This window comes from Petromyzon marinus, chromosome 47 (assembly GCF_048934315.1).
Source record: "Petromyzon marinus isolate PM22_M1 ecotype Great Lakes invasive population chromosome 47, UKy_Petmar_22M1.pri1.0, whole genome shotgun sequence".
NCBI lineage: Eukaryota > Metazoa > Chordata > Hyperoartia > Petromyzontiformes > Petromyzontidae > Petromyzon > Petromyzon marinus.
The window spans coordinates 8,264,198-8,280,320 of NC_133713.1; the positions used below are offsets into that span (position 1 = coordinate 8,264,198).

Genomic DNA, 16,123 nt, shown 5'->3' on the forward strand with positions numbered 1-16,123 from the left:
GATCTATCATTCGTGGCCAGCTCGCTTCTGAAAAAAGTACTACGTAGTTCTGTGGGCCTTACCTGGTACAATAAAAAAAATAGTTTAGTTTTAGAGTTTAGACAAATCATCAGAGCTGCGGCTAACCCCCCCCCCCATCACCTCAACCTCCTTTAAATAAAACTAAATAATATAATGATTTGTTTAATATATTAGCGTCGTTCATACAAATCATATAAACATGCCGACCGATAACGTGGAAGCAGTCAGGCTTTCTACAATCGCTAAATGCCAGATACCGCATTGTAAGCTAACATCAATTTTATTGCACGCAACCACACACTCGCTCACTCACTCACCGTAGAGCGAGGAAAGGGTGGATGCCTCGAGGCGAAGATGCGAGCGGTCTGCGAGTGAATCGAGTGGTGGCGAGTTACCCTGCTCACCTTGTTGGCATTGTTCGCTCTCATTTACGTTATCACCCCCACCCCCAATTCCAATCTCACCTGCCCAAGTGCGGATGCAATGCTTGCTGACAAAACCTGACCCACCGCGCATGTGAAACAAAACAAAAAAACCACGAACTCGAGGCATTCGTCAACAAAAAAAATACCGCGCATATTACACCAAAAAATAGCACACACTCACTTAAACCAATCGTCAAAAAAAACACTGCGGCCCCCAAAAAACATATGGACATCATGTGCTATGAACGACGTTGCTGCTAATGGACCCTTCTTTTATGTGTTTTGAAGAAGGGCTGTTGTCTGAAACGTTGGACCCTTTATTCCTCTGCTGAACAAGCACGTTTAGTGATGTACTCAGTATGCTTCTTTCACATTCAGCGGGGCTTTTTTGAACGTGCTATTTCTATGATTTTATTGTATGAACGCGAGAAAAAAAAAACCCGATTGTGAAAGAGCCTCTAATTCTCACGCATACCACCCCGGGTCGCATCATTTACATGGAGTGCTCTTGCCAAGAACATCCAGCAGCATTTGTCGAACAAGTCTGATTATTGAGACCTGGAAAGTCGTAACGCTCCAAAGTTTGTTTGCCATAAACAAAGAATATAATTATAATTTTAACATGTAGGCTTTTGCGACCAATATCAACCAGAATATAGTTTTTATGTAAATTAGATTGTAAATGTTGTGGCTTTGCTCTCCAGCACACCGGTGTGCTGTACTAGTGACGAATTGGCACGTTCTGTTTACGTGACAAGCGTTACTTATTGGCTGTCGGGTGGTGGCGGGTTTAACGACACATTTATATGTACGTGATCTATCCCCCCCCCCGAAAAAACCCCTGTATTATGAATAATTATCATGCTTTTTAATATTGGTCTGGAAAGCCAATAGGCCGATGTACTAAACAAATACCTCGTGCGTAAACGTGGAGATGGAACAGAGTTGATCTTATATTTTATTTATCGCCCACGTTGCTCAGGAGAGCTGCTGTCATGTTAAAGTTCAGTGCACCAACTCCAGAAGTCGCCAGCTCGATCCCACCGTCCACGTGGGCACGTGTCATATAGCTCCCGATGACCTGTGCCCCATCCAGCAGTAGAGCGGGTCCGCCCCAGAACCACCACGCGTGTGTGCAGGGGTAAAGGGCTTTGCTTATTTGCTCCCCTTTGCCTGTAGAGTATCGCTGTAACAGAGCAGCGATACAATCGTACACGCGACGAAAATCACCGATCAGAGATTTTCCCTCCCGCCGCCAGCCCACACACGCGAAATGACGACTTGGACGCACTTGTCTTGAGATGGTTAATTTATTTAAGGAGCCACGTGGTCACACATTCGGACAGGCGCAGACCCACACCGCAACAGCCCCGAGTCTCTCCCGCATCTCCCTTATACAATACGGTCTGAGCGTCGCTCTTGGTCGACGCGTCTCACGCCGATGGTGCATTTGAGGTGGAGGCGGGGGGGGGGGAGAAGTCTCTTCACCCGATGAAGGCCGCTTGTGTTGTGGCCGAAACGTCGTGAGAATTTTATTGTGTTATTTTATTTTATCAATTTATTATTTTATTCTCATTCTACGTGACTTTACCGAAAGAACCAAAGAAAATGAATCCTTGCAGTCACGAAAGCTTTAAATCGAAATGTAAGTCTAGGGGAGTGAAGAGGCATTAATCCAGCAGTGGAGAGACCCTGGCTTGATGATGCCGATGGTGCATTAGAGGTGGGGTGGAGAGAAGGCTAGGGGAGTGAGGCATTAATCCAGCAACAGATGCATATAAGTATTTTTTTTATATGTTGTCGATAGCGAATGAGTAAAACATTTAAACCCTCGAATTATTTAGCATATACAGTACTCACATAATGAAGTTTAAGATAAACACGGATATCAGAATCCCCCAAACAACGGGCATAACAATATATTACACAAATACACAATATAATAAGCAAACATCAACAATGTGGGGTTAATCGTAATTTGCGGGTTAATCGAGTATTGATTCATCGCCAATTGATCCATGGATCAAGTAATAATGCGACCCGCCACCCCCCCCCCCCCCCCTTCATTTGATTGGCTAATATCGGCGAGATCGGCGATTCCGTCGCGGTCCGATTTTATTGTTTCTGCAGCGCCCCGCTTCTGGCACCGTCAGTAGGGGGCGCTGTAGCGGTGCCCCCCACGGCACCGCCAGTAGGGGGCGCTGTACCGGTGCCCCCCACGGCACCGCCAGTAGAGGGCGCTGTACCGGTGCCCCCCACGGCACCGCCAGTAGGGGGCGCTGTAGCGGTGCCCCCCACGGCACCGCCAGTAGAGGACGCTGTAGCGGTGCCCCTCACGGCACCGCCAGTAGGGGGCGCTGTACCGGTGCCCCCCACGGCACCGCCAGTAGAGGGCGCTGTACCGGTGCCCCCCACGGCAACGCCAGTAGAGGGCGCTGTACCGGTGCCCCCCACGGCACCGCCAGTAGGGGGCGCTGTACCGGTGCCCCCCACGGCACCGCCAGTAGAGGGCGCTGTACCGGTGCCCCCCACGGCACAATCAGTAGGGGGCGCTGTACCGGTGCCCCCCACGGCACAACCAGTAGGGGGCGCTGTGAACGCGATCCTTGCTCTCTCAGCCTCCCCCGGACAGGCGGAGGAGGAGCGGCTCAGCACCAATCGTTCCGAACAAGTCGTTGACCAGATTATTTGATGCCAGTGTCGAGGTTGAGTTTGTTAAACAGGACTTCCATGTTAAACTGGACTCCCATGGTAAACTGGACTCCCACGGTAAACTGAACTTCTATGGTGAACTGAACTTCCATCTTAAACTGGACTTCCATGGTAAACTGGACTCCCATGGAAAACTGGACTTCTATGGTGAACAGAACTTCCATCGTAAACTGGTCTTCCATGGTAAACTGGACTCCCATGGAAAACTGGACTTCTATGGTGAACTGAACTTCCATCGTAAACTGGACTTCCATGGTAAACTGGACTCCCATAGGTCAGACCGAGACGTACCCACAACGTACCATTAACATCACTAAATATACTCAACACGAGCTTACAGCAGTAAACTTCAACACAAATTATACAGGGTACAATAAGATACAGCAGACATAAAAAAATCAACAAAATACTAAACTTAAATAATATATTGCACTCTACAGGACAGTACATTTATTTTTGCGCAAAGTAGTTCGTTGTCCAGGTATAAACGACGGTGATTTTCCCATATCAGGAACCGTGGGTTTGGTCTACAAATGGCCCAGCAGATGGCAGGACATCAACGTCTCGAGTGACTTTTAACTATACACAGTATTCCAAGCTTTCGTGACTGCAGAAATTACTCTTTGGTTCTTTCGGTAAAGTCACGTTGAGAAAGAAAATAAATTAAATAATAGAATACGACGTTTCGATTGCAACAAGGTACGAATGAATGAGAACACAAAAAGAGCAAACTTAGAGAAATATAATGCAATACAACACAGTGAGTCGGCTAAAGACAACAGTCAACATCCTATCTGGTTGATTAACGTTCTTCCAAAGAATGCTAAATTTGAGAGAGAGACAAAACACATTCACGGAGATACATAGACAGACACACAAGCAGAGAGAGACAACACAGATACACACAGAGAGATACACATAGACACACAGACACACAAGCAGAGAGAGACAACACAGATACACACAGAGAGAGACACATAGACACACAGACACACAAGCAGAGAGAGACAACACAGAGACATACAGAGAGAGAGACACACAACATAGACACACAGACAGACACACAAGCAGAGAGAGACAACACAGAGACAGAGAGAGACACACAACATAGACACACAAGCAGAGAGAGACAACAGAGAGACACACAAAGAGACACACACATAGACACACAGACAGACACATAAGTAGAGAGAGACAACACAGAGACACACAGAGAGAGACACATACATAGACACTCAGACACACAATCAGAGAGAGACAACACAGAGACACACAGAGAGAGACACACAACATAGACACAGACAGATACACAATCAGAGAGAGAGACAACACAGAGACACACAGAGAGACACACACACATAGACATACAGACAGACACACAAGCAAAGAGAGACAAGACAGAGACACACAGAGAGAGACACACACAACATAGACACACAGACAGACACACAAGTGGAGAGAGACAACACACAGAGACACACAACACAGACACACAGACAGACACAATCAGAGAGAGAGAGAGACAACACAGAGACACAGAGAGAGACACACGGAGACACACAGAGAGACACAAGTAGAGAGAGAACACATAGAGACACACAGAGAGACACACAACATAGACACACAGACAGACACACAAGTAGAGAGACAACACAGACACACACAGAGACACACACATAGACACACAGACAGACACACAAGCAGAGAGAGACAACACAGACACACAGAGAGAGACACACAACATAGACACACAAGCAGAGAGAGACAACACAGAGACACAGAGAGAGAGAGACACACACGTAGACACACAGACAGACACACAATCAGAGAGAGACAACACAGATACACACAGAGAGAGATACACACATAGACACACAGACAGACACACAATCAGAGAGAGACAACACAGAGACACAGAGAGAGACACACACATAGACACCTCTGTGCCGTATTCTATTATCATTTATATATTTTTATTTCTACGTGACTTTACCGAAAGAACCAAAGAGTAAACTATATATAGTTTTTTTATTTTACCAGGTAAGGCCCACTGAGCTATGTAGCTCTTTTTCAGAAACGACCTGGCCACAAATGACAGCTCAACAAAGTGGCTTATCGCGTGGAAATTTATAGCAGCCAAATTCTCGAAACGCAAGTTGTTTATAACTGTGGAGAGAAAAACCAGAGGACCCGGAGAAAAAATCCACGCGTACACGGTGGGAATGAGAGAGACACGCAAACTCCAAACATACACAAGCGTCAGGGTCGGGATCGAATCCACGACCTCCTGTATACCAGGGCGAGCGAGACAACACAGCGATGTGGAAAAACTGTGGGGGCACAGGAGGCGGTGTCCGCCAGACGTCTCAGTTCATCCACAATGCCTGGTTCTACGGCGGCACCACCAACTATTCACGTGTCCTCAACGTGCACCTAGTCTGGCACAAGAGCTGTAATGTCTCGGCCACGATTTAGTAGTGAACGGCGGTGATTATACGGGGCGATGTTTGCTACGTGTAATCCGAATTGAGTGATTTTTCGCTCGGTATTTTTATTTGTTTTGTGATTAAAACCCCGCAGTATTATCCAGGGTGGCCGTTGATATCGAACCGGGAAGCTCTGCAACAAGCGCCGAACGAGCTGTTACCAAGCCGTGTCACTCGTTACCCCAGAGTTTGCAAACTCCGCTCCGGTTTGTTTAAAATATTTTGTTATCCCTTGCAGTGTATCGGTATGGTACACAAGGACAACAACAACAACCGTCATTCGCCACTAAGTGACGGTGTCGTCACCAGGACGCTTGTGCCAGGCCATGTGCACCTTGAGGCCACGTGAAGTGTCGAACGCCCGCTGGCAGGAGGTCACGGGGCAGACCCAGCAGGTGACACGGGTCGACTGATTGAGATGACCGAGACGACTGGCTGATGCACCACCTGTGGGCCCCCTACTGTGCCACGTACACATGTAGAAACAACAGCCGCTAAGTGACGGTGACGTCACCACGGCGCTTGTACCAGGCCATGTGCACATTGAGGCCACGTGAACTGTCGAAGGCTCGCTGCTGGCAAGAGTTCACGGGACAGACCCAGTAGGTGTCCATGGGTGCCTGGGTTGACTGACTTGAGATGACTGGCAGATCCACCACACACACTCACACAGATGTATCGCAAACAACCGCAAGTCTTGGGAAGTTGAAGAGTGAAAACGAATTATGAGTCATCCCTCTCGCTTCCAGCGAAACGTCGCTTATCTAACCGATGCTGAATTTGGTCGAGAGGATTGTTCAACGCACGCGGTGAGCCGAGCTGAAAGTACAACAGTGCTTGAGCGCGTGGCAATTTGATTCGTTTGGCTGCACGTCGGGTGGTGGTGGTGGGATTCGAATTGACAACAGACATGGTGAGATCACTTCGTAGCGGCAAAACCCAATCAATTATGCACCGATGAAAAGGCTTTACGCTTTCCGGCAAAAATACAGGAGGTGCGATGATCTTCACACACCAAATCAGAACAAAGTATTTATTCATACCGGAGGAATTATATGAGCTCTAAGGCTTTTTTTTTACACAAATGTCCAGTAGCCATATAGTCTGCATTAACCACGCGTGCTTGTGGCATAGCAGAATAGCTCGGGTCGAAGGAGTAATGCTTTGATATTTGCACTGCCTTTGTGCTGTTCGCCTTTTGGTGTTCTCTGATCTCAACACCGTCCGGTGAGACAAAGCCACAGCGGACGCTGCCTCTGGTGTAGGCCAATCAGTTTAAAAGACAATGCACAATACTACAATTATTATTATCATCATCATCAAAGCACGTTTGCTTGCATGTTTTACCACAAGCATGACGTGTGGTTAATAGGCGTGTGTTTATTTGGTGTTTGAACACCTCGTGTATTAGGGTAAAGCCTGTACTTTTTTTGTTTAAATTGAGGCGGCGTGGCGTGGCGGGCCCCCGGTACATCACGACGTGACGCACGGATCACGCCGTCAACATAAAGCCAAACCGGTTATGACGAGCAGGGGATATAAAGATGGGAAACGGGCCCGCTGCCTAACCGAAAGAGTAACAGAACACTTTGATTTAAAGCTTTCGTGACTGCAGGGATTCATATTCTTGGTTCTTTCCGTAAAGTCACGTAGAAGGGAAACAATAAAATTAAAAAAAACTAAAAAAACGCCACTTTTTTCAAATTTTCTTGCTGTGGTTTTCACACCTGATGATTGCTTGTGTTTCAGTCGAAACGTCGTGAGAATTGTATTGTTTATATTTTTATTATTTTATTGTTTCCCTTCTACGTGACTTTACCGAAAGAACCAAGAATAAGAACACTTTGAAGCAAGGTGGAAGGGATGAGAAGGCGAGAGAGGGATATAACAGAAACACAGCTGACATAAAGAAAGTAACAAAAAAATCACGTGAAGAGGCGACCTAAACGGCTTCCCGTTTCACTTGAAGTAGTGATGCGCCTTGTCCTCGGTCCCCTCTCTCCCGACCCTCTCAATCCTGCTGACTTATTTCAGGTGTTGTATGAGGAGGGGAGACCATCTGGTCTCGAATTCCCACTCCTTTCCCCTTGAGCGTATGGCTGAGGTGTTCCATTCAATAAAGCGCCACGTAGCCTACGCATTTAAAAAAAAAAGTTATTTCGACACCGGCAAAACGGGTCCCCATAAGATACAATGTATGAATCATTCTTATTCTCAGTAGAAACGCACCGTGTCCCGTTGTGCTAAGTTAATCGCGCCACACGGTGATCATAAATCCATCGACGCGCGTGCAAAATCAGTCACGTTTACTGTGGTTTGAAAGTGCAGTTAATGGGGTTAAAAGCACAACATTGTCAACAAAAATAACACTTCACACTTTTCTTTTACAGTAAAAAGGCAAAAATGTCAAAAAATATTATCCGCATCGACGTTGAGACGTGTACATTAAAATGGTTAAAAATAAAACAGTTTTCGTAAAAGTTATATTTTTTGTGTGCGTCTGTTAAATAAGATGATTATGTGATGGCTTACTCGACACGTGTTCGTTATTCTTGAATGTTACATAAGAGGAGTTATAATGCACATTATCCTGGGCCACCACCAACACCACCACCCTCGAAATGGACTTTTTTACAATAAAAAGAACGGCCTCATTTAAACCAATGACATCAAACTTATACAAGTCGCATACCACGAGAAAATATCAATCCGTGGATCGACGCATCGTTACATACATACCTCGTGCATTTTATACTTTGCCGCACAAGTGAAGAATTCACCATCTCAGATGCTGACATTCAAGAACACGATTTTCCACAGCCTTCCAACAATTGAAAGTTTGTCTCACATTCCAGAAACCACCTTGCATCGTTTCCTTCCCAGAATTAGAAGCATCGTCTGAGACAAAACCACGGAGAGCCATTAATTGTAGAACCCTGGTCACATCTCGGGGTGATCAATGATTCCCTGCAAAAGGTTTCTATTGGTGTTTTGAACATCTCAAAACCTTTATTAGACCTCCTTTGCCAGTACCAAAATATAATAATAGGGGTTTTCCCCTTTTTTTCTGGCAACAAAACTGAAACCTTTTTACAAGGATTCATGTCTGCATTAACCACAATACCTGCTGTCAAAATGCATCATCTGGTCGAGCACCAATTGGGTCGAGGTTCAAAAGAAAGTCGTCCCTTGGTGTGGACCAATCAGTTTCAAGGACAATGCATATATTATCATAGTATGTTTTTTGTTTGCATTTTGACTGCAGGTATTGTGGTTAATGCAGACATGAATCCTTGTAAAAAGGTTTCAGTTCTGTTGCCAGAAAAAAGGGGAAAACCCCTCTTATTATCTCAAAACCTTGTTTTATTGCCAGAACGGGTAAAACCTATTCTTGTTATTGTTACATCACACACAGAACCTTCATGATGATGGCTTCCCCACGGTGAACTCAGCCTTAAACGAGCAACTGTTGCAACGTGTAAACATCGGCGCTGTGGAGACAAATGCAAGCCGGTGTGTGGAGCCTGACCACGACACTTCACCCCTTGAATGCCATGCAGGCCCTCGCTAACAGGAGTCGCCCAGACAACCTGTGAGGCTTAACAACGTGCGACCGGTGAGTGTTGTGGGTATGCAAGTACAATGCAAAGAAAAAAACATGTAAACATTCCACGTTTAGAAATTAATAACACAACATCCAGAATGGAGGCTGCCTTAGGTGGCGCAAGTGGTGGCATGTGTTGTCTCGCAGCATGGAGGACCTGGGTTCGATTCTCTAATCGGGTGACGTTCTGTGTCGAGTTTGTATGTCTTTCCTCTACAAACTGGCGACGGCTGCGCTGCGAACACAGTATTGCACCAAGGGTGTAGGCTCTGTTATAACGCATTACGATGAAAACGATTCATGCAGTCCTTTACTTGAATTGTGTGTTAAAACTGAACAAAATAGAAATAGGAAAAATCATAAAGATCCACCGCCCTCACGAGATCACGGTGGCGAGAGATGTTATCTCTCCCGCCTTGCATGCAGGGGGTTCGTGGGTTCAATCAGAACCCTTGACGCCTGTATACAGGGTGCTTCCAATTTAGTTTTTTTAATACTTCTGAGAATTTGCAACAATACCACAAGAAATGTGGAGACCACCTGGAGAAGAATCCAGGCCACGTGTTGACAACGATGGCAAACAAATGGGAGACTCTTTGACTTTGTGAAGCTGTTAACATTACATTTGTTATCATGTTACAGTCTATTATGCGTTCCTCTTCCACTAAAAACGATAGTCCCATATAAGTGTTAACATTTTTTTAAGCATCCTGTATTTGGAGTTTGCGTGTCTCTCTCCCCGTGCTCGCATGGATATTTCTTCCGGGTCCTCCGGTTTTTCGCTCCACATTTAGAATCAACGCGTGTTTTAGAGCATTTGGTTGCTATACATTTCCATGTGATAAGCCACGTCGTTGAGCTCTCATTTGTGGCCAGGTCGCGTCTGAACAAGAGCTAAAAGCCGAGTGGGCTTTACCTGGTAGATAAAATAAATAGTTGAGTAGTCTTAGATTATTCTCCACAGCTTTAGAATCATTCACGGGGAGAGGGGGGGGACAGCGGCTGTTTGTGTGGCGAGGAAGCGACCTGAGCTGTGAGTGGAGTGAGGAGCCAGACGGAGAGTTCTTCCAGACTGGGATGACAGCCTCGGGACATCGATGATGACGGTGGTGGTGATGATGGTGGTGTTGATGATGGTGGTGTTGATGATGGTGGTGGTGATGATAATGGTGGTGACGATGATGGTGGTAATGATGGTAGTGGTGGTAATGATGATGGTTGTGGTAATAATGGTGGTAATAATGATAGTGGTGGTAATGGTGGTGGTAATGATGATGGTGGTAATGATGGTGGTAATAATGACAGTGGTGGTGGTAATGATGGTGGTGGTAATGATGATGGTGCAGTTGTGGAGAGAGTGGACCTGGGCAGTGTGCTCATGACCGCCTCCGGTTTGACAGCAGAGGTCTCACTCCGAATCAGTCGAGCGGCAATATCTTTTCATCGGTTGCATAACGCTGTGTGGAAGCTACCTGGTCTGTCGCTCCGCACAAAGCTTCAGGTCTTCTCGGCCATGGTCATTTCCTCCCTTCTCTACGCTTGCGAAACGTGGACCCCCCTAATGGAACATCTTCGCCGGTTAGAAATATTTAGGCTGGCCTGCCTACGATCCATCCTGGGTTTAACCAGGCTGGATTGTGTGAGGAGCTCACAAATCCTTGAAAGATCTGGACAAAGTCCCATCGGTGAGCTCCTCCGGCAGGCAAGGCTGCGTTGGCTGGGTCATGTTGCCCGCATAACCAGCCACCGCATGCCTAAACAGCTTTTGTTCGGCCGGATAGAGGGGGCTAAACGGGCGGGGCACGGGCTAGAACAGAGATGGAGTGATGTGGTACAGGAGGATGTGGAGCTGAGTGGACTTGCCAATGACTGGTACCAGCGGTGTCAAGATCGGCCTCAGTGGAGGAGGCTCGTGAAGGACGCTACTGGGCAGTTGGAGGCAGTCATCCTCCAAAAACAACGGAGGGCAGAGAATCGACGCTCACAACGAGCAGAGCGCCGGGTGGCAAAAGCACAGCAGGTTGGCACAGTAGAGGGCACAGGTGGTGCATCAGCCAGTCGTCTCAGTCAGTCGACCTGTGGCACCTGGGTCTGCCCTGTGACCTCCTGCCAGCAGGCGTTCGACACTTCACGTGGCCTCAACGTGCACATAGCCTGGCACAAGTGTCTTGGTGACGCCACCGCCACTTGGTGGTGAATGACGGGTTGTTGTTGTTGTTGATGATGGTGATGATGGACCAAGTGAATTGCACTTCAATGGGACGCCGCTTCGTCAAGAGTGCTCACTGCTCTCACTGCTCTCCCTTTGAGGTCAACAAATTAACCGCATCTCGCGCACTATTTAAAAATCGCAACGACAAAAAATACCGACCACGTTTAAATTCAATAACTCGAACCTCCAACTTACACGGGCTGTGGTAAAGTCATTGTAAAATCATTTAAATTACGTGAGAAAGTTGCCTTTCACAGAGTTGTCAATGTTTGACATCGACTCCACCATATGGCACTTTACAAACACAAGCTCTCCGATGTGTTATGAACTGTACACGAGTACAAGGTATGACCGCATGACGATCTAAATGACCATCATGTGTACACACGTACACAAATATAAGTGGATGCATTGTGACAAACATGACACCTACACCATGGACAGACTTCTGATGAATTTCGCAATCAATTATCTTTGGGTGAGGCCACGTAAACAAGGACTTGAGCAAATTTGCGTGTTGTCAATACTTTCCACCAACCGAGACAGCCCGAGCAAATGAAACGTGTCGCGACGCGCCAATTATTATCAACTTTGTCTGGGCTCAGCGGCTGGCAAGCTGAACATAAATCCTCACCACCAAATTTAACTGCAGGAGGCCTTAACGATACACATTTGGCCAGATAATTAAGTGGCTTAAATCCCCCCCCCCAAAAAAAAAATCAATCACGAATCATAAGATTAGGCTGCGAAAAAACCAACGAGTTAAGGCCATAATATTAGCTGTCTTGCAATATTTAGCAACACATCACACCGGATCGTTACAAACTCAATTGTCTATTATTATTATCATCAAATATCATCGCAGCATCTCTGCGCTCGCCAAATGCAGCACTATCCAGGCTCACAACCCCAGCGAGACTTCTACGGTCTTAACGGGATAGGGCGATTTGGTCACAGTCTTATTAATTGTACATTTGTTAAATAAGCGTATTTTTTAAAAAAAATCACTTGAAATTTAGGCTCAGACCTGTCGTCGTGAGCGAGTTTTTCTTGAAACCCCAATAAAACACAAGGAGTCCGTTTTCAAGTTTTCATTGCATTCAACCCCAGCGGCACCGACGTCACGTGTGGTTCTAAACCCACCGAGAACTTGGCTCCAGTTAGCATCACTCACACACGCACCACACATATGACACACGCGCTATATACATGAACTATACATGTACGGTATTCACACTGAAATATACACCACGATATAAACCGACGTCGTAATTCGACAACGTCCGCAGGCACGCGGCCGCTTCGTGTGGACGTGCCGCCCATTCATCGTGCCGCCCCCCCCATGCTGTGCGGGGCGTGGGGGATGGGGCTATTTGACCATACTTCACCACCCTGGTCAGTGCGGGTTGGTGAAGGCGGGGGGGGGGGGGGGATATAGACGTTGGAGCACAATGCAGAACGATGAATATTGCTCCACTTCTCCTTCTTGCCGACGTCGCGGCCCTGCAGTGGCCCTGCAGCGACACCCGTCCAGGCTGCACCCAGCCTGGCACCCGAATTTGTGAGGACGCCGGTCGAGTCCCCGGGGCGACTCCGTGCATCGGCAGCGGCACGAAGAGCAAGGGCGCTGCGGCGGTTAGATGTTAACTACCTCGCCTGGTGTACAGGAGGTCGTGGGTGTGCAAGGCTATTTGGCTGCTATAAAGTTCAGCGTGACAGGCCACTTCGTTGAGCTCGCATTTGTGATAGCCAGGTCGCTTCTGGAAAAGAGCTACGTAGCTCGGTGGGCCTTACCTGGTGGCAAAAAAAAGAAAGCGACCAACCCACGACACCACCCCGGCAGTGTCTCTCTGTGCAACGCCGCGGCTCTCTCACATGAAGTTCCCGTCCACGGTGCTCACCGTGCTCACCCTCGAGTTGAAGTGCGGCTGGCCGCGAGTCCCGTTGGCGCCTCCGTTAGCCCCACGCTCGACCACCCAGCCGGCGCCTCCCGCCGGGCCGCCTTCCAAGCTCGGCATCTCCTTCGCCTTCTCCTGCCCCTTCTCCGCCTCCATCGCCTTCGCCTTCTTCTCCTCGCCGTCGGACGACGACGACTTCTTGACCCTGGAGGGCTCGCTGCCGCCGGGGCGCGTGCACCGGGCCGCGTTCGCCCGCGTCACGCTGCGGCGGTACAGGTCGCCGGCGAGCAGGTAGAGGATCGGGTCGAGGCAGCTGTTGACGGAGGCGAGCGGCCTCGTCATCTTGTACGCCATGTTGATGGCGTTGAGCGTCGCGCAGGCGGCCTCCTGCTGCCGGAGCACGTAGTAGGCGGTGCGCGTCACGTTGAACGGCACGAAGCACACGGCGAACACGGCGAGCACGAGCACGATCATGCGCAGCGAGCGCCGCTTGTACGCCGTCCACGTGCGGACGCCCGACGTGGCGGAGCGGCGGAGCGTGCGGATGATGGCCACGTAGCTCACGAGGATGACTGAGAAGGGCAGCGCGAAGAGGGTGACGAAGAGCACGTGGTTGTACGCGACGAAGTTGTCGAACAGCTCCGGCTTGGCCGTGTCGTGGCAGATCGTCTCGTTGCCCCAGCGGCTGGTGGAGACGAAGAACAGCACCGGCGCCATGTGCGCGATGACGACCAGCCAGGTGACGGCGCTCACCACGCGCGCCCGGCTGTTCTTGCGCCACGAGAGCGAGCGGATTGGGTGGCACACGCCCAGGTAGCGGTGCAGGCTGATGACGGTGAGGAACGCGATGCTGCCGTACAAGTTACTGTAGAAGAGGAAGCGCACCGCCTTGCACATGAACTCGCCGAACACCCAGTTGTTGCGGTTCGCGTAGTAGTGCACGAGCAGCGGGAGCGACACAACGTACACCGTGTCGCAGACGGACAGGTTGCACATGAACACGGTCGCCGGCGTCCACGGGCGGATCTTGAAAATGAACATCCACAGGGAGAGGCAGTTGAGCACGAGGCCCAGGACGAACACCAGGCTGTAGGAGACGGGCAGCAGGATGTACTTGAACTCCTCGTCGAAGGTGCAGTTGTCGTCGTAGAGGCTGCCCCCCGCTGCCGCGTCGCTCCCGTTGCCGACGCTCATGTCTGCGGCGACGGGCTCACGTGGACCCCCGTGGCCGCCCAAAACCGGCACCTCCCTTCGGCTGCTGTCGTTGCGGTCGCGTCGAGAAGAGGCGCGCACCCCGCCTCCCACCACCCGGATCGGTCGCCTATTTAGCCTGTCCGCCCCCCCTCTCCTCGCTTGCTCCCCCCACCGCCTTTCCTCCGCGCAACTTCAACGCTGGCGGCTGTCGACGTTATGACGGCGAGCGACGTCCCGGGCCGTCGGCGTGGACTGGCGCCACTGTGGACGGGCAAGAGAGAAGGGAACGGACGGGCAGATGGACGGACGTTAGGGCACAAAAGCAATTGCGGGGGGAAAGTAGGAAGTTGATTCAAACGACTTCTCCTTTCGATTTAAAGCTTTCGTGACTGCAGGGATTCATCTTCTTGGTTCTTTCGGTAAAGTCACGTAGAATGGAAATAAAATGATAAAAATAAAACATAACATAAAATTCTCACGACGTTTCGGCCACAACACAAGCAGCCTTCTTCAGGTGAAGGAACAGAACTGTCGGGACGACAGCGCTTCAATGAACACTGCTAAGCTTGGCAGCGTCTTTTAAGCTGGGTGGGAGGAGCAGAGCGCCTTGACAAAGGAGTTTACATATCAACAGAAGAATTTAGCATTGAAGTAGCTGTGTTAATGTGTTGGATTAGCAGGGTGTTAAAGTCAGAAATTAGCATGTAACTGGGAGATTAGCATGATGTTAGTGTGAGGGATTAGCATGTAACTGGTCATGGAAGTAGCTATGTTAAAGTCAGAGTTTACATATCAACAGAGACATTTAGTATATTGACGCTAAAGATCTGCAACTACCCAACTATCATACAATAAGCCGATGTGAAAGAACTCAGTATAAACTACATCAATATAATAAATGTACTCAATATATTCTTCAATAAGTTGAGCTATTAACATAAAGTAACTGGGCATACACTACACTATATAATAGTAGTGGTGAACTTTACACGAACAACTTTTGCCTTTCTTCAACCACTTCTTTATTTTCATCGTTAACACGTCCTCCACACTCCGCCGTATCCCGGACACCGCGGCTCGCTCGCCATGCTTCGCCCGTCTCGCTCACCACCTTGGTTCCCAGCAGCACGTCGCTCTGCTCCGCACACACACGTCTTCAACTCCTCTATTCCTACGCTCTCTCCACTGCTGGCTATCCTCCTCAGCTCCTCCGCTATACAGCGTCGTCGCACACAGCGAAACCCAATCTCACTTCTCTGTCTCCGCCACACCTCGTCTCCAGCTCCTCTATTACTACGCGCTATCCACTGCTAACTGCTCCGTCTTCTTCAGCTTCGCTATCACTATGCTCACTCCACTGCTAACTGCTTCGTCTTGCTTCGGCTTCGCTATCACTATGCTCACTCCACTGCTAACTGCTTCGTCTTGCTTCAGCTTCGCTACCACTATGCTCCAACTCCTTTCTAAACTCTGTTTCCGAACTCCACGTCTTCACCGCACAGCTCCCAACTCCAATCTCCCCATCTCTCTCTGTCTCCCCCCAATTTGTCCCCATTCTCATTATCGCTAAT

At 48.8% G+C, this 16,123-nt stretch overlaps 1 protein-coding gene across 2 annotated transcripts in view; it reads right to left on the bottom strand.

Annotated features, from left to right (window-relative positions):
• Nucleotides 1-4,638: 4,638 nt before the first annotated feature.
• LOC116952521 (P2Y purinoceptor 4-like) overlaps nt 4,639-16,123 on the bottom strand; it is a 31,296-nt gene continuing 19,811 nt past the window's right edge. For both annotated transcript variants that reach the window (XM_032971930.2, XM_032971931.2), the window contains one exon: nt 4,639-14,813. In XM_032971930.2, coding sequence (XP_032827821.1) covers nt 13,332-14,552 — 1,221 coding nt within the window. In that variant the 5' untranslated portion in view covers nt 14,553-14,813 and the 3' untranslated portion in view covers nt 4,639-13,331. The remainder of the gene's footprint in view (nt 14,814-16,123) is intronic.